The sequence below is a fragment of the Entelurus aequoreus genome, linkage group LG11 (genome assembly GCF_033978785.1).
Source record: "Entelurus aequoreus isolate RoL-2023_Sb linkage group LG11, RoL_Eaeq_v1.1, whole genome shotgun sequence".
In the NCBI taxonomy this organism is placed as follows: domain Eukaryota; kingdom Metazoa; phylum Chordata; class Actinopteri; order Syngnathiformes; family Syngnathidae; genus Entelurus; species Entelurus aequoreus.
The window spans coordinates 65,949,071-65,972,521 of record NC_084741.1 but is presented as its reverse complement, the minus strand read 5'-3'; the positions used below and the strand labels follow the sequence as shown (position 1 = coordinate 65,972,521).

Genomic DNA, 23,451 nt, shown 5'->3' with positions numbered 1-23,451 from the left:
ATATATATATATATATATATATATTAGGGGTGTGGGAAAAAATCGATTCGAATTCAAATCGCGATTCTCACGTTGTGCGATTCAGAATCGATTCTCATTTTTTTAAAATCTATATATTTTATTCATTTATTTTTTATTTTTTTTAATTTTTTAATTAGTAAATCCATTTAATTTTTTAAAAAAACAAACAAAAAAAACGATACAGATAATAAAAAAACGATACCGATAATTTCCGATATTACATTTTAACGCATTTATCGGCCGATAATATCGGCAGGCCGATATTATCGGACATCCCTAGCCTAAACCTATCTTCAATTTAATTTCCTCCCTAAAAAGCATATTTTTGCAAACTACATATAACTTCCTTGCAGTAACTCTACCTGTTATTCCTACAGATCCCACAAAAACTAAATCCCCCCCCCATAAAAAGCTGTATTTATTGTGCCGATATACGCTGTAATATATGCTTCACAATTCCCCCAACAGCCTACAAAATGCTCAAAACTTCAAAATGATATATTTTATCTCCTCAAAAACAATATTAGGTTTTAGAAAGGGCTGTCAAAGTTAACGCATGCGATTATTCACACAAAATGGTCACGATAATCATGTGTGAGCGCACGTGCTAAGCGGAAGGTTACTTGTAAAGGCAGCGTGGGTTGTTATACGGTCAGCGATCAGGTCCATGCATACATCAGTGCAAATATGAGTGAGGAGACTATCTGGCTAATTTTGCTACAAAACGACAGGAGTTTAGCTAAAAATTAAGGTAATTTGCATAATCTCTTTTCATAGAAGTACAACCATTTCAAAGTACCGTCTAACAGCAAAACACCTTTTTGAGACAGCTGCTCGCAAGAACGCTACTAGTACATCGACAACAAGCAGTGGATGCTGCAATTAATCGCGGTTAATCAAAATTTTAAAGTGTGACTAATCTGATTTTAGAAATGTATCTTTTTTAGCACTAATTTGAACACAAAAAGAAAATACTTTGCTTCGTAAAATGCAATTATCACGGAAAAAAACACAACATTTACTGATTGGAATAGCACTACAATTTGTGTCCAAATGTTAAATTCATATTTGGGCACAACAAAATCTGTCTTTATTGCATTTACCGTATTTTTCGGACTATAAGTCGCAGTTTTTTTTCATAGTTTGGCCGGGGTTGCGACTTATACTCAGGAGCGACTTATGTGTGAAATTATTAACACATTACCGTAAAATATCAAATAATATTATTTATCTCATTCACGTAAGAGACTAGACGTATAAGATTTCATGGGATTTAGCGATTAGGAGTGACAGATTGTTTGGTAAACGTATAGCATGTTCTATATGTTATAGTTATTTGAATGACTCTTACCATAATATGTTACGTTAACATACCAGGCACGTTCTCAGTTGGTTATTTATGCCTCATATAACGTACACTTATTCAGCCTGTTGTTCACTATTCTTTATTTATTTTAAATTCCCTTTCAAATGTCTATTCTTGGTGTTGGGTTTTATCAAATACATTTACCCAAAAAATGCGACTTATACTCCAGTGCGACTTTTATATGTTTTTTCCCTTCTTTATCATGCATTTTCGGCTGGTGCGACTTAAACTCCGGAGCGACTTATACCGTATTTCCTTGAATAGCCGCAGGGGCGCTAATTAACTTAAAACCTCTTCTCACTCCTGCGGTTACCAAAACCATGCGGAATGGGCAAGCATGCGCTAATTATTTTAAAACCTCTTCTCACTCCGGCGCATACATTATCATGAAAAGCACATTTAATTTAAAAAAAACGTTATTATGATCTTACCTTTACTTGTAAATGGGTCCATGTGCAGCTGCTTCTGATCAAAGGCAGTCTTTCTTATCTTTCTTCAATTTTAAAAGTCTCTGGAGATATTCCTTTAATTATTACCTCCTGCTTCGATTGAAAGTCCAGTTTAGAAAACTGTTTTATTTTAGATATGTAATCCTCCATGTTAAAAGTGCAAGCAAACAATTGCTGCTTGTTGTCTTCTTCTGCAGTACCTGTCTCCTGTAGTACTGGTAGTCGCAAGAAGGATCACTAGCGCCCTCTACCACCAGGAGGCGGGAGTCATTTAATGACTCATATTTGACCCGGCGGAAGTGCCAAGCATGCGCTAATTATTTTGTGAAACGAGTTTGACCCGGCTGTAATTCTAGGCAGGCGAATACTATATTCCCGGCGCCAATTCAAGGAAATACGGTAGTCAGAAAAACACGGTATATTTTTGCTTTTTTTTACGCCAACATTTAGGCCCCAAAATAACACTCCACGCTGACAACTCTGCATTTTCCTAACATTCACTAAAATTTTTGTAATAGCAAATATTTGCCGCTCCCCCCCAAAAAATATATTTTACTCCCCCAGAAAAAGCTCAATTTAGTCCAGAGCAATACTATTTTGCCTCCTAAATATGGCATATTCAGAAACATTTTGCCCCAAAAAAACTACACAAAAAAGCCAAGATCTTATGTTGAAGAGGTTCATTTAGCCTACTGATGTGTATATATAAATGGTTGAGTTATATAGGCACTAGCCTATACAAATCTCCATAAGCCAAGATCTTGTTCATAATTAATTAAACTGCTATTTAAGCGTTTTTTTACTACTTAACTTTTTGTACCAAATCCTACTAAATGTTGATGTAAGGAAGCCAAGCTCAGACTAGATGATGATGGAGAGAATGCATACTGACTACAAGGGATGTGAATGATGTCGTTACAGGGTAGCGTTGTGTACTGTTTGGGAGATCACGTGACCCCGGCAACGATATGTCAGGACCTCCGGGCACTGGCAGAAGAAGGAGGCGACGCCGAGCTTCTGTCGCTCTCTCTTTGATCACTGTCGTCGGAGGACGTCTGAGCAGCCGTGGCGTTACTGAGGGAGAAGGAGGGACGCGTTGAGGGGCGGGTGATGTCGTCACATGACGTGCCTAGTGCGTACCTGTCTCCGCTTTGCGTGATGAGTCTCCTGCAGGTCTCCATCTGGACGTCCAGGCCTCTCTTCATGGAGCACATCTCCATGTACTCGTGCAGGTGGCGATTCATGTCGCTCTTTGCTGTGGCCAACTCCAGCTGGAGGAGGCAAAGTTCAATGATCAGCTGAGCATGTATGTTCTCAAATCAATACTCTCCCTAACACGTTGATAGCGTTGATTAGGAACTTGTGAGACGTAGTTGTGGTGGTAGTCCAGGGCTCGAATTTAACCACGGCAACTGCGGCAAAAGCCGCGACCGCCCTATCATTCGCCGTAATGCCCTAAAAAATTGACCAACATTTGCGGAAAGAACATGAAGTGACCGCCCTTGACTTTTTACTTGTTAATGGACGAGGGATGCAACAATAAACGGTATAACGATAATTTGCGGTAAAATTCCAGACGGTTAGTAATACACCTAATTTTTCAATTTATCAAACCCTGTCATTTATTGAAGTCAGGCGCATGCGCACTAGCGTCGTTTGGCTTGATAATCATGGCGGACCAACGACACAGACTTTGCTCGGGAGATTTCCCCTCGGAGTAAACGGAGCCAAGCACTTGGTTTAACGTCATTTTCCCTCGCTAACCGGCGTGTGTTTAAGAGCGCACTGCTGTGTTTAGATGGAGACAGGTGTGGACAATATTGGAAACAGACGCACTTGTCCCCACACTAAAAGTATACAGCAAAGGAAAAAACTATTTAATGTTACTTTTATTTTCTCAATACAGCGTCCATCACTCCTACCCACTTCTCTAAAGTGGGCTGGCTCAAGGTGGAGGACAGAGTTAAACAACTTGCACTGAGCCTAGTCTATAAAATCCACTACACCTCCCTGATACCGAAGTACATGTCAAAGTACTTCCTTAACGTAAATGACCGCCATAACCACAACACCAGGGGGAGCTCCACTAACCACGTTAAACCCAGATTCCGGACTAACAAAGGTCTTAACTCATTCTCTTTCTATGCCACATCAATGTGGAATGCGCTCCCAACAGGTATAAAAGAAAGGGCATCTCTATCCTCCTTCAAAACCGCAATAAAAGTTCACCTCCAGGCAGCTACAACCCTAAACTAACTAACCGGATTGCTAATAATCAAATGTAAACAATAAAATGCAGATACTTTTTCTTATGCCTTCTGATCTCTCTCTCTCTCTCTCTCTCTCTCTCTCTCTCTCTCTCTCTCTCTCTCTCCTCTCTCTCTCTCTCTCTCTCTCTCTCTCTCTCTCTCTCTCTCTCTCTCTCTCTCTCTCTCTCTCTCTCTCTCTCTCTCTCATAACATTTGCTAATAATCAAATGTAAACAATAAAATGCAGATACTTTTTCTTATGCCTTCTGATCTCTCTCTCTCTCTCTCTCTCTCTCTCTCTCTCTCTATGTCCACTACTTGCTGTCCATATCCTACCCCCCGCCCCCTCCACACCCCTGATTGTAAATAATGTAAATAATTCATTGTGATTATCTTGTGTGATGACTGTATTATGATGATAGTATATATGATAGTATATATCTGTATCATGAATCAATTTAAGTGGACCCCGACTTAAACAAGTTGAAAAACTTATTCGGGTGTTACCATTTAGTGGTCAATTGTACGGAATATGTACTTCACTGTGCAACCTACTAATAAAAGCCTCAATCAATCAATCAATCAATCAATCAGCTGTGACTGAGAGTTAATGATGTGAGGAAACATGCAGCAGGCGATGTGTCGTGAACGTTGTCACAACTTGTTTATAAAGTCTTTAGTTTGTTTACTGGGATGTTTACTCGTCCTTTATTTAACTGCAAACTGTATCATTGTTCAAATAAATCAATACTAGCTCAAAGGTTTTGTCATCTCATCGAATTGAACGGAGGCTGTGAAGATTGTGTATTCGATGTGAGAGGTGTCACTCGTCTTTTTTTTTTGTTGCCAAACTGTTGTCCTGAACCAAGAGAAGAACAAAGCTTGTTTATTAGACTTCATCTTTATTAACCAAACTGACTTGAGTTTTATATTGATATCAAAAAGTAACACCATGTTTTTTTACATTACTTGTGTTTTTTTCATGTCACAAAGGTATTACTTCAAAAGCCATTCATGTGACACAGCATTTTGTTAATGTTTTATTGTGTATAGTTAATTCCTTTATGCCATATTTCTTCTCAAACTTTTAATGGATCTGTCCCGATACATCATCTACATGTACATATAAATGTACATAATTTAAAAAATTAATAAATAATACAATTTTAAAAACTCCCTCTATCAAAAAGCTGACAAGTTTATATTAATAATGAATAAATAAAATAAAATAAAATTTTAAAAAATATATATATATATACATATATATATGTTTGCCTTGGTGCCCTTCTAACTTTGCCTTGGTGCCCTAAAATATGAGCCCTCCTTTAAGGCAACACTTGTCTTGACCTTAAAAGTAAAAATTAGAGGCCTGGTAGTCTATCCGAAAAGTACATGTTTCCTCACGTTTATTGTACACGGCTCCCTTGACAGAATGTAACAATTATGTCCTCTGAGTGTGGAATGTTGAGACTGTACTCTTGCAAACAACTGTACGTATCACTTTCACACCAACAACTGAGTCGCAACATTTTACAGTGCATGCAGAGGTAGATAAGTGTCTTGATGCTGGAAATAAAAAAAATATGTTAGCCACAATGTTAATGTTTATGTTTTTTGCCGTACTTGTTTGCTTTAGTAGTCCAGCAACTAACCCGGCGACTAAATAGAGGCCTTAATTTGGGCATTTACAAAAACTAAAAGAAAGTCAAGGCCTAAATGTTAGGTAAAGGGGAATTTTGCCTTCAGAGTTCAGAATTGTGACATTTTTTTAGAGGGCTTTACAGGCGGAATAGATGACTCCTCATTACCCGCATTTGTAGCTGCCTCTTGCTAGCAGTTTTTCCACTATTTAGAACGCACAGACAAGAGCAAGACGTGTGCTCTTGTATCAAATACGGATTGTGGATGATGGGCAAAATTCCCCAAAAAATTAAAGTTCCCCTTTAACAACCTACTTCCTGGTTCATGGCGGAAAAGTGTCTAACCTCAATCTGGTCAATGGTCTCTTGGTATTCCTTCTCTCTGGACTTGAACAAACATTCTGTGTCATTTATCACTTTTTCCAGGCAGTCCTCCTGGTGGAAAGAAAAAAACCAACATGACCAGACGATCGATATTGTGTACTACACTTCTTTTATGTAAGGCGACATGCTAATCAAACAAACAACATACACACACCTGGCTGTGAAAACAGAACTTGTGCTGGTTTCCTGTTTTACTGAGAGTAAAATAAAAACTATATCTTCCTTTAAAAGAATAATAATTTAAGGGAAATAATTTAATAAATAAAAGCGCAATCAATTTGTAGCCCTGTAACACAATTCTGTCTCCATCAAACCCACAGAATGTTACAATTTTTCACAAAAGCATTGCATTTTGACCTTAAAGCATTTCTATTCAATTTAAGTATTATTTTAACACAAAATAACACAATTTGGGCGAAAAAACACTTGGTTTACCCCAAAACAATATTTATTCCCTCTTAAAAATTATATTATTTTTTTCTAAAAAAAACATTGCCCAAAACACTTCAAAGAGACAACCACAAAATTCTACTCCTGTAAAATCCATATTTTCATACATATTTTAATAGCCAGAATGCAATAAATGTTATATTTCCTCACTAAAACATTACATATTTACCCTAAAAGTCATATATATGTTGTTTTAAAAGCTATATTTTATCCCCAAAATTTATTAAACTTTTAAACCAAAAAGTCAAAAATTTTCCCCTTAAAAAAACACTTAATTTACATCACATTTTGCTGAAATTATAATGCAAAATATAAATTTCACCCCCACAAAAAAATAATGTCATTATAGAAAATAGATAAGATACAGTAGATAGACACGTTGATATACTGTATGGGTAAACAGATATTGCTGCATCTAGTGAACTAGCTAGGCAGCCTACCTCTCCAGGTGGGTGGGCGGGATCTGGAGGCAGAGTGCATCCTGGGAAATCCTCCCACAGAAGCAGTGTCTCCTCCGTTTCCTCCCAGGCCAGACTGTCACAGTCGTCCTCAAACTCACACTCGCGTCTTCAGCACATGAAGGAATAGAAGGTTCAAAGGTGCGCCATGATAGATCACCAATGAGTCACATGACCACTCACAGCTGGTTCAGCATCCTTTGCATCTCCTCATTGATCTGATTGGCTGCCGAGCCGCCGTGCTGCTGCTGCTGCTGGTCCTCCTCCTTGGTCACGCCTGCGTCGCTCTCCAAGGTGCTGACCGTCGTTTCGTCTCCTTCGCTGCCGTTCACCGACTGAGGCGTTTGTTTGCGGCGCAGGCTCAACGACGATTGATTGCTTGGGACCTGCGGAAATCCGATTTTAACTCGGCGTTCATAAATCAACGTGACAAACATGAAACAAGACTATGAACTCCACCTGGTACATCTGGATGACGTCTTCACAGTTCCTCTGCTGGGCAACGTCACAGAGGCGAGCTGTGATGTCGATCCTGCGGCAGATGTCCATGTCCACTTTCATGGCTTTCTCCTGGATCTTGGTGTCCAGGTCTGAGAGGTTCTACAGGGACCCAAAGACACGCGTTTTTTTGATGGCATCCCAAGCAAACAACGCTGAGAGTTTAAATGACGCTGACATTGCTCATGAGGCCCTTGAACAGAACCAGCTCGGCCTTCAGCTGCTGAACTCTGATGGCCAGCTCGTCCTGACAGCCTTCACTCTCCTGCAGGTCCTGCACACACACACACACACACACACACACACACACTTACTGGTTATCATTTGGAATGGGGACTGAGTTTTTGATCATCACTTGTGGGGACCACCCTTTCTACAGGTTGTGGAAAAAAATAGGTAAAATGGCCACTGCCCAGTTAGCTCATACACGTCTTTAAATCTCTGGATTGATGAAGTAATGTGCTGATCATTCTTACTGGGGACCCTGGGGGAAAAGAGTTAATATGGTTCATGGGGACCAAATTTAAACAATTTTGCATAATTCACACAAATTTGTATGTGACTACTGAGGACCATTTAAAAAAAAAATAAAGTTCAGATTAAATATGACATGATCCTCAGAATACAGCACTACAGCTGTCCTCTTATAGGAAGTTTCCCCACTTAAATGTTAAAGCAAATCCTGCATCTTCTGTGACATTACTGAAAACTGCTATTTAGCAGTAATGAAGTTGTCTGCAACTCCAACTACCATATATAGAAGGATGGAAAATTCTGAATGTGAATCATACTTTAAAGGCAGGGGTGTCAAACTCAAATACAGAGTGGGACAAAATTTAAAACTGAACAGAGCTTAATTAACCTTTTAATAGGGACCTAAACAAGTTTTGCATTGAATATTGAACAAGCAAGGCTTATATAACTTTATAGTGACATGCAAAATTGAGTTTCATAATAATAATAAAAAAGTATCAATGGCATATCAAATACAATTGAAATAAAAATGCAATGCCTCTTTTCTATTTGCAGCCTTCTGAGGTAAATATTAACATTATAACTTTTTTCACAGGCTAATAAATTTGAAAATAAAATAACAATAAATAAACCAACCATTCAGGACTTTAAACTGCTCAGTTTGCAACACACTGATCTAATCTGATGTGCCCAAGCCAGATACCTGCCATCTTTTTTTGGATGCTAGTTCATTAAAATGGTAAATGGGTTGTACTTGTATAGCGCTTTTCTACCTTTTTAAGGAACTCAAAGCGCTTTGACACTATTTCCACATTCACCCATTCACACACACACATTCACACACTGATGGCGGGAGCTGCCACGCACGGCGCTAACCAGGCCCATCAGGAGCAAGGGTGAAGTGTCTTGCTCAAGGACACAACGGACGTGACTAGGATGGTAGAAGGTGGGGATTGAACCAGAAACCCTCAGATTGCTGGCACAGCCACTCTCCCAACTTTGCCACGCCGTCCCACGTAATGTCGGGGCTCAGGCTTTGAGCTGAGGCAACCTTCATTATCGAACAAAGGCGTTCATCAGTCATTATATCCCGTAGTCCAGTGGTCCCCAACCACCGGGACGCACAAGAAATTAAAAATCAATATAAAAACACAATATATACATTATATATCAATATAGATCAATACAGTCTGCAGGGATACAGTCCGTAAGCACACATGATTGTATTTCTTTATTAAAAAAAAAAAAAAAAAAAAAAAATGTATATATTTGACCGGACCGGTCAATATATTTGACCGGACCGGTCAACGCTTGAAAATTTGTCCGTTGGACAAATTTTCAAGCGTTGACCGGTCCGCAGCTACAAAAAGGTTGGGGACCACTGCCGTAGTCCACCGGGGCGTGCATTAAAGGCGATGCCATTAACGTCCGCTTTTCATCCATACTAACAACGTGTCGGTCCAGTTACAGGGATATGTGCGGCTTCTGCACGCACACACAAGTTAATGCAATAGCATAATTGATCAACAGCGATACAGGTCACACTGAGGGTGCCCGAATAAACAACTTTAACATTGTTAGAAATATACGCCACGCTGTGAATCCACACCAAACAAGAATGACAAACACATTTCGGGAGAATATCCGCACCGTAACACAACAGAACAAATACCCAGAACCCTTTGCAGCACTAACTCTTCCGGGACGCTACAAAATACACCCCCCGCTACCACCAACCCCCCCCCCCCATACACACACACACACACATTCCTTGTAGCGTCCCGGAAGAGTTAGTGCTGCAAAGGGTTCTGGGTATTTGTTCTGTTGTGTTTATGTTGTGTTACGGTATGAAGCATCAAAGGGTTTTTCCGACAGCACACTTTGGATCAACCATTAATCAGAACAACGATAAAGTCCCAAGAACTCAGTAAAATGGGGTTCAATATTTTTGGAACCTTTTTTTAAACAATGCAATAAGAGTGGTCCACGATACCAACAGAATTGTGCAGAAAGATTGTTAAGGGACAAAAAAAAACAAATAGGGAGCATATGAACTGGGGATGGGAGTCATGAGATTTCATTACAATTATTACTTTTTTTTACTGCATTTTGTTGTATTTCCTGTCCATTTATTGTTGTTTCCATTTTCCCATTTGACTCCTTTTGTCACTACTTCTCCTGTCTGAGCACTGGCGCCCTCACCTGTCTCTGCTTACCAATCAGGATGCTTTATATGCCAGCCCTGTCTGTATGAACATTGTGGATCATTTGCTTTGTGCCAAATTTGTACATAGCTTCCCCTATACTTCATGGTGCACTGTTTCCTTAGGTTTTGTCATTAAATACATTGTTATGTGCACTACGCTTGCTGTCTCTGCATCCTGGGGTCACACTTCAAGCTACACCAATTCAGAACATAACAGTTGGAATCTTACAATTCGATTACAATTAGAGATGTCCGATAATATCGGCCTGCCGATATTATCGGCCGATATATGCGTTAAAATGTAATATCGGAAATTATCGGTATCGGTTTTTTTATTATCAGTATCGTTTTTTGTTTGTTTGTTTTTTATTAAATCAACATAAAAAACACAAGATACACTAACAATTAGTGCACCAACCCAAGAAACCTCCCTCCCCCATTTACACTCATTCACACAAAAGGGTTGTTTCTTTCTGTTATTAATATTCTGGTTCCTACATTATATATCAATATATATCAATACAGTCTGCAAGGGATACAGTCCGTAAGCACACATGATTGTGCGTGCTGCTGGTCCACTAATAGTACTAACCTTTAACAGTTAATTTGACTAATTTTCATTCATTACTAGTTTCTATGTAACTGTTTTTATATTGTTGTACTTTCTTTTTTATTCAAGAAAATGTTTTTAATTTATTTATCTTATTTTACTAATTTTTTTAAAAAGTACCTCATCTTCACCATACCTGGTTGTCCAAATTAGGCATAATAATGTGTTAATTCCACCACTGTATATATCGGTTGATATCGGTATCGGTTGATATCGGTATCGGTAATTAAAGAGTTGGACAATATCGGAATATCGGATATCGGCAAAAAGCCATTATCGGACATCCCTAATTACAATAATGATTCAGGGGCTACAAATCCATTATAAAAAGATTTTTTTAGGCATGTTTAATTATTATATTGTATACTTTTTATTACACATAATATGAATGTATTAATATACTTAATTATGGCTCGGGATGTAACGATAAACGGTAATAATTAAAATATCATAAAACTTTGACAGTCAGTATTACCTTTCTAAAATAAAATGATCGAAAAACTGTGATTGATAACTGCACATTACCATCTTTCCCCATTAAGAAATGACATACCCGAATCTAAATTTAAATAAACACATTGCTGTCTGAGCAACTAAGCTATACAATGGTGCACAGTGAACCTCCAAGCTGTGCTTTCTTGGAGTGAGTGATCAAGGATTACAAGACAGAGGTGTTTTTATGGTGCCTTCAAGGACCCCTGAACAGTGTAGGACGCCACAGTGCTCGCCAGGAATAATAAATAACAATCTTGAAGTGCTACAGTGCAAAGCGCTATTTAAAACAATAAAGTCTTTGCCATAAAACAGATAAAATACTAAGACTGAAACACTATCAGTGAAGCATAAGAAAACATAACAACAATGTCTATATATTTTTCAAAGATTGTAGTGTGTGTAAGAACTTTTTGAGCACATTCTACCGCAATGATAATGATAACCGTGATATAAAATGTTCATATTGTTACATCCCTATTCATCACTAACATGTATAATCTCCTGAATATATATGGAACAATCTTCTTGCAATGTGCATTTTCAAGCTCGCAGTGCCAGCATCTTCCATGAGCGCACTTTCAAGTGTGCTAAAAAAAAAAAAAAGTGGGTCCATTGCAGATGCACTGCGTCTAGAATGCCCACTCATCTGCTGAAAGTTTCAAAACGCTGCAGGTCGGAGCATGATAACATGAATGTGCATTGAATGAGTGTCTCCATGGTGAAAGCATGCAGTAGCACATGCAAAAACCTCATTTAAATAGGTTGGTCTGCTCCAGTTATCAATTATACACGCAGTCTTAGTAGATCACACAAAACACGGCCACTAATAGTACACGCAATTTAGTGTGTGGTATTTGGATCTTCATCGATTAGGCCCTTAGTCTTTTGTTTCACTACCTCATATTCAAGTCAGCTTAGCGGTTAGCATGGCTTCTCTTCTCCTGTGTTTTTGCTCTAATGTGTTTTTATTAGAGATGTCCGATAATGGCTTTTTTGCCGATATCCGATATTCCGATATTGTCCAACTCTTAATTACCGATTCCGATATCAACCGATGCTGATATATACAGTCGTGGAATTAACACATTATTATGCCTAATTTTGTTGTGATGCCCCGCTGGATGCATTAAACAATGTAACAAGGTTTTCCAAAATAAATCAACTCAAGTTATGGAAAAAAATGCCAACATGGCACTGCCATATTTATTATTGAAGTCACAAAGTGCATTATTTTTTATAACATGCCTCAAAACAGCAGCTTGGAATTTGGGACATGCTCTCCCTGAGAGAGCATGAGGAGGTTGAGGTGGGCGGGGTTGAGGGGGGGGGCGGGGTTGAGGTGTGTTTGTGTGTGTGTGGGGGGGGGTTAGGGGTATCGGGGGGTGTATATTGTAGCGTCCCGAAAGAGTTAGTGCTGCAAGGGGTTCTGGGTATTTGTTCTGTTGTGTTTATGTTGTGTTACGGTGCGGATGTTCTCCCGAAATGTGTTTGTCATTCTTGTTTGGTGTGGGTTCACAGTGTGGCGCATATTTGTAACAGTGTTAAAGTTCTTTATACGCCCACCCTCAGTGTGACCTGTATGGCTGTTGACCAAGTATGCGTTGCATTCACTTGTGTGTGTGAAAAGCCGTAGATATTATGTGATTGGGCCGGCACGCAAAGGCAGTGCCTTTAAGGATTATTGGCGCTCTGTACTTCCGTGTACCACTCCGTACAGCGGCGTTTTAAAAAGTCATAAATTTTACTTTTTGAAACCGATACCGATAATTTCCGATATTACATTTTAAAGCATTTATTGACATCTCTAGTTTTTATGCTACTTCCAATCACAGAACCATATGTATTACTTTATCTAACAAACTTAAATAATCGTTTGTCCATTAATTCAGAATCGCCCACGTCCTAATTGTGATGCATCTAAGAATCGATCATTTCCCCGACCCTACTATGTACACTATACTGTACATTTGAACCATTATTACTTGTATAATGTTGACCTTGTGCGATTGGTTCAAACAAATCTTTAGGAGTCCAAATTTAAATATGATATAAAGTCCCATGATGGGTTTGTGCAAACATCTGATCATAACTGTGCACTTACAGTACATAAGATATACTGTACACACAAACAGGAAGCCACATGCACACAAACACATGCGAGAAGGTGTGCATTATGCAAGAGGATGTCATGGACACAATAAAAGCTTTTAGCTGTGAAAGAAACCACATGTAAATCCTAAATGCATCATCTACTACTTCAGAACAGCAATAATTGTCTTCTGTTGACTTATTCATGCGTGCCTCCTGCTGACGAGATGCTTTAAAAAGGGGCCCTAAAACCAACTTTTCTCACCTGCTTATGTGTATTTGGGATCTGCATTAGTCCTGAAAATGTGAAATCAAACCATGGACGAATTGCAGAGATATTTATAAAACCATCTTGCCTTCCTTTTACTTCCTACAAACGGTCTGTTTGGAATGTGTCAGTCCCGTGACGTTTTTTTTAGACCTGTAACGTCTGCGGATATCTCTATATATGGTCAAGGCTTACCCAAAGGTCTTTGCGTGAGTCCACCATTTTATCTAATGTTCGAGCATTTGTAGTCCGAAAGACACAATGCCCATGGTACGACACGAAGACCAAAAATGCTCTGTTGTTGGTTGCTTTAACCAGCACGAGTCACTTCACACATTTTCAGCCTCTAGTGAGCAGTACAGAATATAGAGTGATTTTTGATCTAGCACATGTTTTGCTTTATTCATTAATGACGTGTTTCTTGCTACTTTATGTTGTTTTCTTGCTACTTTATGTTGTATATTTTTTACATGATGTTTCCAGTTCATTTTATCATGTATTATTACACCCAAAAATGTGACTACCATGTTATAAAATGTGATGCTGAAATCAACCCTTAACCAAAGAGGATTTTTCTTTTTTACAGAATTAGAATCAGCTTTAATGGCCAAGTGTGTTTAACACACAAAACTTTTAACTTGGTAGACGGTCCTCCCTATGTTCAATGCAAGAAACAAAGAAAAACACAACAACTACTCGAGAGCACAGTACCGTGTCGGACATCTTGTGTATTATTATTATTAAGCGCAGGTAACTTGTTTTTACACTTGTATGGCATTTAGGTACATTGAGACATTACTCGAACAATTACCTGTACAGTTCATAATAAAGTTTGACCTTGGAATAGATTATTTATATTAACATTGTTTCCTATGGGAAATTGGATTGTATTCAACTTACATTGTTGTATGTTTTATAACAGCGATTCTCAAACTATGGGTGTACCACTCGTGGTACACAGGCTCCATCTCGTGGTATGCCAAAGAGTCACTTGAGTAGTGAATATTCAAACACAGTGTTACTGTTCAAACTGTGTTTAATGTTACAGTGGACAAACATATACTTGTCAAATAAAACATCTGCCTTGTTTTTAATTAATACTTAGGCCTACTATGCAACTGTTTTTTAATGTCGATCATTATGGTTAGAGATGTCCGATAATGGATTTTTTGCCGATATCCGATATTCCGATATTGTCCAACTCTTAATTACCGATTCTGATATCAACCGATGCCGATATATACAGTCGTGGAATTAACACATTATCATGCCTAATTTTGTTGTGATGCCCCGCTGGATGCATTAAACAATGTAACGAGGTTTTCCAAAATAAATCAACTCAAGTAAAGGGAAAAAATGCCAACATGGCACTGCCATATTTATTATTGAAGTCACAAAGTGCATTATTTTTTATAACATGCCTCAAAACAGCAGCTTGGAATTTGGGACATACTCTCCCTGAGAGAGCATGAGGAGGTTGAGGTGGTGGTGGGGGGGAGGGGGGGGTGTATATTGTAGCATCCCGGAAGAGTTAGTGCTGCAAGGGGTTCTGGGTATTTGTTCTGTTGTGTTTATGTTGTGTTACGGTGCGGATGTTCTCCCGAAATGTGTTTGTCATTCTTGTTTGGTGTGGGTTCACAGTGTGGCGCATATTTGTAACAGTGTTAAAGTTGTTTATACGGCCACCCTCAGTGTGACCTGTATGGCTGTTGACCAAGTATGCCTTGCATTCCCTGGTGTGTGAGAAAAGACGTAGATATTATGTGACCGGGCCGGCACGCAAAGGCAGTGCCTTTAAGGTTTATTGGCGCTCTGTACTTCTCCCTAAGTCCGTGTACACAGCGGCGTATTAAAAAGTCATACATTTTACTTTTTGAAACCGATAATTTCCGATATTACATTTTAAAGAATTTATCGGCCGATAATATCCGCAGTCCGATATTATCGGACATCTCTAATTATGGTAGTACCTGGAGAGCCAAGTTCTTTTTGAGGTGGTACTGTACTGAATAACGTTTTTGAAATACTGTTTTATAAGATATCCTACCATAATATTATATCATGCTGCACACACACACACACACACGCACACACACACACACACACACACACACACACACACACACGCACACACACACACACACACACACAAGTCATCATACATACAGTGTCTCCCACAGGACTGCAGTGTAAATGTGGCATTAGATTGTGGGAGGACAACAACTAAAAACTGTGCAACATTATCTTATATTTTTAACCCTTATTCACCACAAAAAACATCTGTGAGGTTTCCTAGGCTATCATTATTAAGATAATGTACACCTCATAATACGTCTGATGTGTCACTATATTGAGAACAGGTGAGATTGGAGTCAGCAGTGGTATGAGGTGTGTTATGAAGCAGCAACAATGCCATCTACTGTAAGGAGTTGGAACGACAAACTGCACAGAGTCTAATTATACTGTGTTTGGGAGAAAGGGGGAACATCAAACCTCCCCCCCCAAAAAATTATAAAAAGTGTTGGTCCAAATGTCAAATGAATATGTGGAGAACACAAACATACATCCAGTACAGAATGATGTTATTGTTACCTCCTGCAAGTCGGCAATCTTCTGCTGCAGGTCCGATCTCATTGTGTATTCTTCTTCCCATCTAGGAGTCAAACAGATTCAAACGGTGAAATGAGGCTTGAAGGCTTTACATAAGCATGCGTCAAATGATAAATGGCAAAATTACTTGGATTATTATGATTGTAGTGCAGGATGTGGAATAAAAAGTTGTTTCTCTAAATGTCCACTCTCCTGGGAAGACTTGATTTTGGAGTGCAATGTTGGACCAGAGGTGTAATGGACTTCTTCCGCATCCGACTGACCCTGGCATAGGCATAGGCCAGGGGTCGGCAACACAAAACGTTGGAAGAGCCATATTGGACCAGAAATACAAAAAACAAATATGTCTGGAGTCGCAAAAAATGAAAAGCCGTATGCAAGTCTTACAATGAAGGCAACACATGACGGAAGTGTCTATATTTGCTATAATAGCCTACTATCAAAATGACTATGTGTCGCAGGCTGACAAACAGTCTACACATGTTTACAACATTAGAAACCATTAGTAAATCAGAGTCTACTCAGAAGTCCTGGAAATGACTGGCTTTTAATGACCAAAGGCCATGTGTGTGTACAACAGGCTAACAGCGATCTGTCTTCTTTTAATAGATTTATTACAATCTTTGCCAAGCTAGGTAATGTTTGCTGTGGTCTGGAACAACATGGCACACACACAACTATCTGAAATGCAGCCAATATTACATACAGATAATGTGTCATGAGACATGCAAAACTAAATTCTATACAAAGAGGATACAAGTAAAGGATATTAAATAAGCTCAAATATACCTACAAATGAGGCATAACGATGCAATATGTAAATCATTATGTACATATTTGCCTAAATAGCATGTTAGCGTTGATTAGCTTGCAGTCGTGCACTGACCAAATATGCCTGATTAGCACTCCAACAAGTCAATAACATCAACAAAGCGCACTTTTGTGTATTCACGCACAGCATAAAACGTTTGGTGGACAAAATGAGACAAAGAAAGAGTGGAAGATTTCACATGTAAACAAACGGTGGTGAGTTCAAGAACCGCCAAAATTAGTAGGACAAAACGATGTTCACCAAATACTCCCATCAGAGAACACACAAACACATTGCACAGTGGGCTTTCTAACAATTGGGAAGGTTTGTGTCATGTTTGTCCTCAAACAAAAAACATACTAAAACTAAAAAAATATTTTTCTCCCATCTTTTTCCATTTTCAAACCTTTTTTAAAAATGCTCCAGGGAGCCACTAGGGCGGCACTAAAGAGCCGCGGGTTGCTGACCCCCGGCCTAGGCCAAAAACACATTTTGCTGGACATTATTGCAGATAAACAATATTATTGTCAGCATTATTTTGAGACCAAATAAAGCACTAATGTAATCATAATCTAATGAAATACTAACAATGCAAGGAAACATTTCAAACGCAATACTTTTATTTCTCATTAGTATTTTTTTACCATTGTAATTAGAAAGTCAAGAACTTTTAATTATCTTAAAAAAAATACACAAAATGGAATTAGTAATTAGTAATTTACCTTCAATAAATACTGAACATCTGGAAGAGCTGTTTTCCCCGGTTAGAAAATCCGTGTTGGGTGTTTTGTAATGTACTCTTTTTTTTGCCATCATTTTTCAACAGATTAGGCAGACTGGCACATTCGTCCACTTTGATGGGCTCACTTTTCTCATTTGGTCCAATTTGTGTTAATTTGCGGTGCTCCTCACTAGCAAGTTGCAACGAGCCCAAAGAGACAAAGGTTGTGGATTAAAGACAGCAGGGTTCACTCTAGGGGTGTGAATCTTTGAGCACCTAATGATTCGTCCTGATTTACGATTCCTAGGTTGACGGTTCAATTCAGAATCAATTCTCGATTTAACACCAATCTCAATTCAAACCGATTCTCGGAATGTATTATTTGGTATAATAATTGTAAAGAAACTTTTTCAAAACAGATTGCAGTCTAGGTTAGAAAAGCTTCTTCTGGTTGCATGGCCTAAACAACCTAAAAACATATTTTTAAAATTGTAACCTTATATAAAAAAAAAGATTTTGAAACGGAATGAAAAAGAATCGCAATTTGGATGTCATTAGATTTTTTATGCACTCCTAGTTCACTCAGTTCACTTAATTCTGCTATTAAATAAACATGCTCAGGCAACACTAAATTGGCCCTAGTGTGTGAATGTTGTCTGTCTATCTGTGTTGGCCCTGTGATGAGGTGGCGACTTGTCCAGGGTGTACCCCGCCTTCCGCCCGAATGCAGCTAGGATAGGCTCCGACACCCCCCGCCACCCCGAAAATGGATGGATGGAGACGTTGAGAGCAATGCACAGAGTGAACTCTCTTCCACACAGTTTAAAAATCCGAGACGAAGAAAACAAAACACATATGGACATGGCAATTTATCAATGCCGTTAACGTAATTGAGTTCATTTTCATTTATCATTCAATAACTTGATATACTCATTGATTAATCGAACCAGGCCTATACCCAAGCATGCCTTTATAGATATTAGAAAATCTCTTTCCAGTGCGGCCAAAAAATAGCCTTCCCCAATCTGTTTCCAGCTAGTTGGAAGCCTAAAATTCTCCAAAAAGTCTTGCTAAAATCCCAAATTCAGATTGAGGAGTTGGAGCACAGGCTCATAAATTGTTGGACTAAAAAGTGCACCAGTGTCGATGCCATAAATCTGGACTTTTAATACATTTAAAAGCCCCGGCGTCCTCTGCCTCTGTAAAGTGTAATTCACACTCACACTGCAGGCCTGCTGCATCATCTCATTAAAGATGCACTTTTTTTTTTTTATACTGCGACACATTAAGTAAGATCTGGAAGAGCATCTCAATCAATCCAGAAAAGGGGAGATGTAACGCTTGCAGAATAAAGAGGAGTTTTGCAACCTTCAGACACAGACACACACACACACACACACACACACACACACACACACACACACACACACACACACACACACACACACACACACACACACACACACTGAAGCAGCTAGCAGTACATGGTGCATTGCAGATATGGAGAGGAGTGACGTAGGGAAGGAGAGGGTGAGGGGAAAAGTGTGTTCACTGTGTGTGTGGTCCAATAAGCTAAAAGTGTTAATGGGGAAAGTAAAGTGAAATATATTTATATAGCGCTTTTACATAGTGAAATCCAATATCTAAGTTACATTTAAACCAGTGTGGGTGGCACTGGGAGCAGGTGGGTAAAGTGTCTTGCCCAAAGACACAACGGCAGTTACTAGGATGGCGGAAGTGGGGATTGAACCCGGAACCCTCAAGTTGCTGGCACGGCCACTCTACCAATCGAGCTATACCACCCCACAACCCTTAAAAAGGTCATAACTGGTTCAGAGTGTTGCCAGGAAAAAAGCATGCGAAGGTGATGTGAAGTAAACTATCTTATATTATATATATTATATCTTATATTTCCTGCCCCCTTCAACATAATAAGTAGTTTATGGATAGCCCAGATTCACAAGCATACAAACCAAACAAATACATCCAAATATAATGAAAACAAACAAAAAAAAACCTGGAACCTGGGATCGAACCTGGAACCCTCAAGTTAGTGAAGTGAAGTGAATTATATTTATATAGCGCCTTTCTCTAGTGACTTAAAGCGCTTTACATTGTGTACCAAGTTACATTTTTAAACCACTGGGAGCAGGTGGGTAAAGTGTCTTGCCCAAGGACACAACGGCAGTGACTAGGATGGCAGAAGCGGGGATCGAACCTGGAACCCACAAGTTGCTGGCACGGCCACTCTACCAAGCAAGCTATACCGCCCCGAGTTGCAACAAACACTTTTCCTATGACATTTAACCAGACAGGAAACAAATGTCCACAAATTTACTGGGTGTGGATTTGATAAGAAAATTCAAGCTATCGGGAACGCTGAGACAGCAAACAAAAACGTAAACAAAAAACATGGCCGACGACCAAAGTCGATTATGTATTGAGAAGACATCATGGAAAAAAGGCTATTTAGATTTATTTATTTTTTTACCTCAGAGTGCATTGAAATGTTGTTAAAGTCAACTTGGATGCAATATGTCTTGCATGTGTGGAAAAATGACAAACATTCTTAAAAAATATCCAAGATACCAAAAAAGGTAATTTGTTGGGGGGGAGAAACAAGTGCTAGCTTGTAGCAGTGGTCAGCCATGTTTTTGTGTTTGATTGGAACACTTTGAGGTGGGACCTTGGATATTTCTAAATTCCCAGCTCGGCAAAATGCAGCACTCTCAATCATCGCCATTTTGGCTTGGTAGCAGAAGTGGTTGCAATTCACAGTTAAAAAAAAGAGAACAAATATTGCCATCCTCATCATAATGGGTTTGGGACAGCAAATAACTGTCAAAACGTGAGCCTGGAGGAACTAAGTATAAACATCGACCAGTTTAGTGGGGAAGTGTGCAAACTAAATTGTCTCGTGGTCGTTGAGTAAAGTCACATTATTGCAGTGATTCTCAAACTATGGTTGTAAGCGGGCTCAATCCTGTGGTACGCCGAAGAATCACTTGATTAAAGTACGGTGTTTTTTTCCATATATTTAAACACAACATTGAATGCCCTTGACCTTCGATCCCTCAGGCGGTACTGCATCAAAAAGTGACATTGGTGTGTAGAGGATATCACCAGATGGGCCCAGGCACACTTCAGAAAACCACTGTCAGTAACTACAGTCCGTCGCGACATCTGTAAGTGCAAGGTAAAACTCTACTATGCAAAGTGAAAGCCATTTATCAACAACACCCAGAAACGCCGCCGGCTTCGCTGGGCCCGAGCTCATCTAAGATAGACTGATGCAAAGTGGAAAAGTGTTCTGTGGTCTGACGAGTCCACATTCCAAATTGTTTTTGGAAACTGTGGACGTCGTGTCCTCCGGACCAAAGAGGAAAAGAACCATCCGGATTGTTATAAGTGCAAAGTTCAAAAGCCAGCATCTGTGACGATATGGGGGTGTATTACTGCCCAAGGCTCGGGTAACTTACACATCTGTGAAGGCATCATTAATGCTGAAAGGTACATACAGGTTTTGGAGCAACATATGTTGCCATCCAAGCAAGCAGCCTCAATCTAGTGGTACGCCGAAGAATCACTTGATGAAGGTACAGTGTTTTTTCCCTATATTCAAACACAGTGTTACTGTTCAAACTGTTTGTAATGTTACAGTGGCCAAAACTATTAAACACACTTGTTAAATAAATAATCTGCCTTGTTATTGATGAATAATTAGGCCTACTATGCTACTGTCTTCTAATGTTGGTCATTATGGTGGTACTTGGAGAGCCAAGTGTTATCTGAGGTGCTACTTGGTGACAAATGTTTGAGAAGCACTGTACTATTACATTGCTAGGAAATGAGGGTAGATATAATTTGGGGCGTTCATATGCACTTTTTGGAGTCGGGAGTTTTGAAAACTTGGACACGCTGGTTTTCAGCAATGTTGCACATAACCAATCAGCATCCATGTGGAAGACCGAGGCGAATCAGGGGCGGGGTTTGGGCTGACATAAAACTGCAAGTTTGTGTAAACAATGACATCAGATGTATCGGAATTGAACAACAGAGCCTACTGAGAATAAGTTTCTGTTGGTTAGATGTAACTAAATGTTTTTGTTTTGCTTTGCTTACAGAGCCGGTGTAAAGCGAGCTGACAAATGTTCCTGTGTGAGCATTTTTTTAATTCATGTACAAATAATCCCACTATAGACCCCCAATATTTCCTGTAGAACCCACCCAACAGGCCCAATGATCCAACGTGACTAATCTCCACATGATTGACCTTCATTCTTCTTCATATATTTAGAAGGCTGTTTATCCAGCGGGTGTATTTCTAGCAGCAGCACCTGCCTCTGCGGCTAAAGACCGGGTCAGGCTGGGTGGTATTTGTGCTGACTCAGCTCGGAAACAAAGAGTAACGATTCCATTTACCTGCGTTTGTACTCGTCACGCTCCCGCTTCACTTTGGCCAGGACGTTGTAGAGCGCTCTGATCTCGGGGGTGATGGTGTCAATCTGGACCCCGACTCCGTCCGGGTGGACCCAAGACACACCTGGGCTGGTGGGGCGCTCCGCTCCATACCTGCGGGTGGGGTTGCAGGACCAGATCGTGCCTGGGAGGAAGCGTGGCGCGGCAGTGATGGAGCGGCCTGGTCCGGAGGTTCTGGATCCAGGGGAGGTTGGGTCCTGGCTGATGGTGATGGTCGGGTTACTAGAGGTGTTTGTTTGGGTGGAGTTGTCCGGAGCTTGGAGGGAGGATGGGAATAAAGAGGTGGGCCTCCTGGCTGAGTTGTTGGTGTTGTGGAAAGGCAGAGATCCAGGTCGGAGCGGGATGGCCCCGACAAAACCGGTTTGCACGCCAGCATCTTGGGTGTGAGGCCTGCCTTCGCCGCATCCTTTGTTGGCCTCCAGCGCCTGCTGCAGCTGCTTCTCCAAAAGCTTATTCCTGCGCTCCAGCTCATGCACTTTAGCCAAAAAGCACCTAAATCTCAGGTTCAGGGTCTTGAGGACGCTGATGTTGGAGCCCAGGTCGTTTCTGAGAGCCATGGCTGCAGGAGGATGGTGCACCGTGTGGTGGTATTGATGATGGTGGGGATAGTGGTGGGGGTAAGGGGAGGTCTGCGAGGGGAACTCAGGCCCTGGGTGCTCAGGCCCTCCTGGCCCCGGGAGGTTAGCCAGCAGGAAAGACGCCGGATCCGAAGCACCGAAAACGGCGTCCGAGAGGAGGCCCGGCGGGGACTCAAGGGGGTGTCCTGGTGCTTGGCTGGGCTGCGGCTGTTGTTGGAGATGCGTGCTGGCCCCCAACAATGGATTCATGCTATGGTATGGAAAACTAAATCGCTGCAGATCTGGCATGAACCCGGACTGAGGACGTCTCTCTAAGGCAGAATAAAAGAATGAAAAGTGCACCTTCTTATGTAACCTCTGCGGGAGGACTTAAAGTGTTAAGGTCTTAGCTGCCGGATGAGCCTGGGAGGTGATGGCGGTCCACACAAAAAGAGCAGCGAAATGATTCCACGAAAAGAGCCCCGAGAGACGGAGACGGAACGCAGCGACACTTCATCCGCCTTTGGGTGGAGGCTTCAGGCAAACAAAGCGGAGGGAAGCAGATGAATGGAGGATAAACTGCATGTCTCCTCTCTCTGAAGTTGGGGCTGGCAACA

At 40.2% G+C, this 23,451-nt stretch overlaps 1 protein-coding gene across 1 annotated transcript; it reads right to left on the bottom strand.

The window, feature by feature from the left end:
- On the bottom strand, positions 1-23,451 carry iffo1b (intermediate filament family orphan 1b). The gene is made up of 9 exons (XM_062063797.1): positions 22,221-23,451; positions 16,249-16,309; positions 7,694-7,789; positions 7,477-7,617; positions 7,201-7,403; positions 7,000-7,126; positions 6,071-6,160; positions 2,977-3,107; positions 1-2,910 (listed from the first exon to the last, which is right to left on the bottom strand). Exons 1-9 carry the CDS (start codon positions 23,141-23,143, stop codon positions 2,808-2,810), a joined length of 1,875 nt encoding a protein of 624 aa, XP_061919781.1. The 5' UTR covers positions 23,144-23,451; the 3' UTR covers positions 1-2,807.

Coding starts and splice junctions, on each gene's coding strand:
- iffo1b (XM_062063797.1), bottom strand. CDS start 23,143: ATGCCAGATCTGCAGCGATTTAGTTTTCCATACCATAGCATGAATCCA. Junction 6,161..6,999: donor CCGCCCACCCACCTGGAGAG/GTAGGCTGCCTA, acceptor TCTTTCCACCAG/GAGGACTGCCTGGAAAAAGT. Junction 2,911..2,976: donor ATCACGCAAAGCGGAGACAG/GTACGCACTAGG, acceptor CTTCTCCCTCAG/TAACGCCACGGCTGCTCAGA.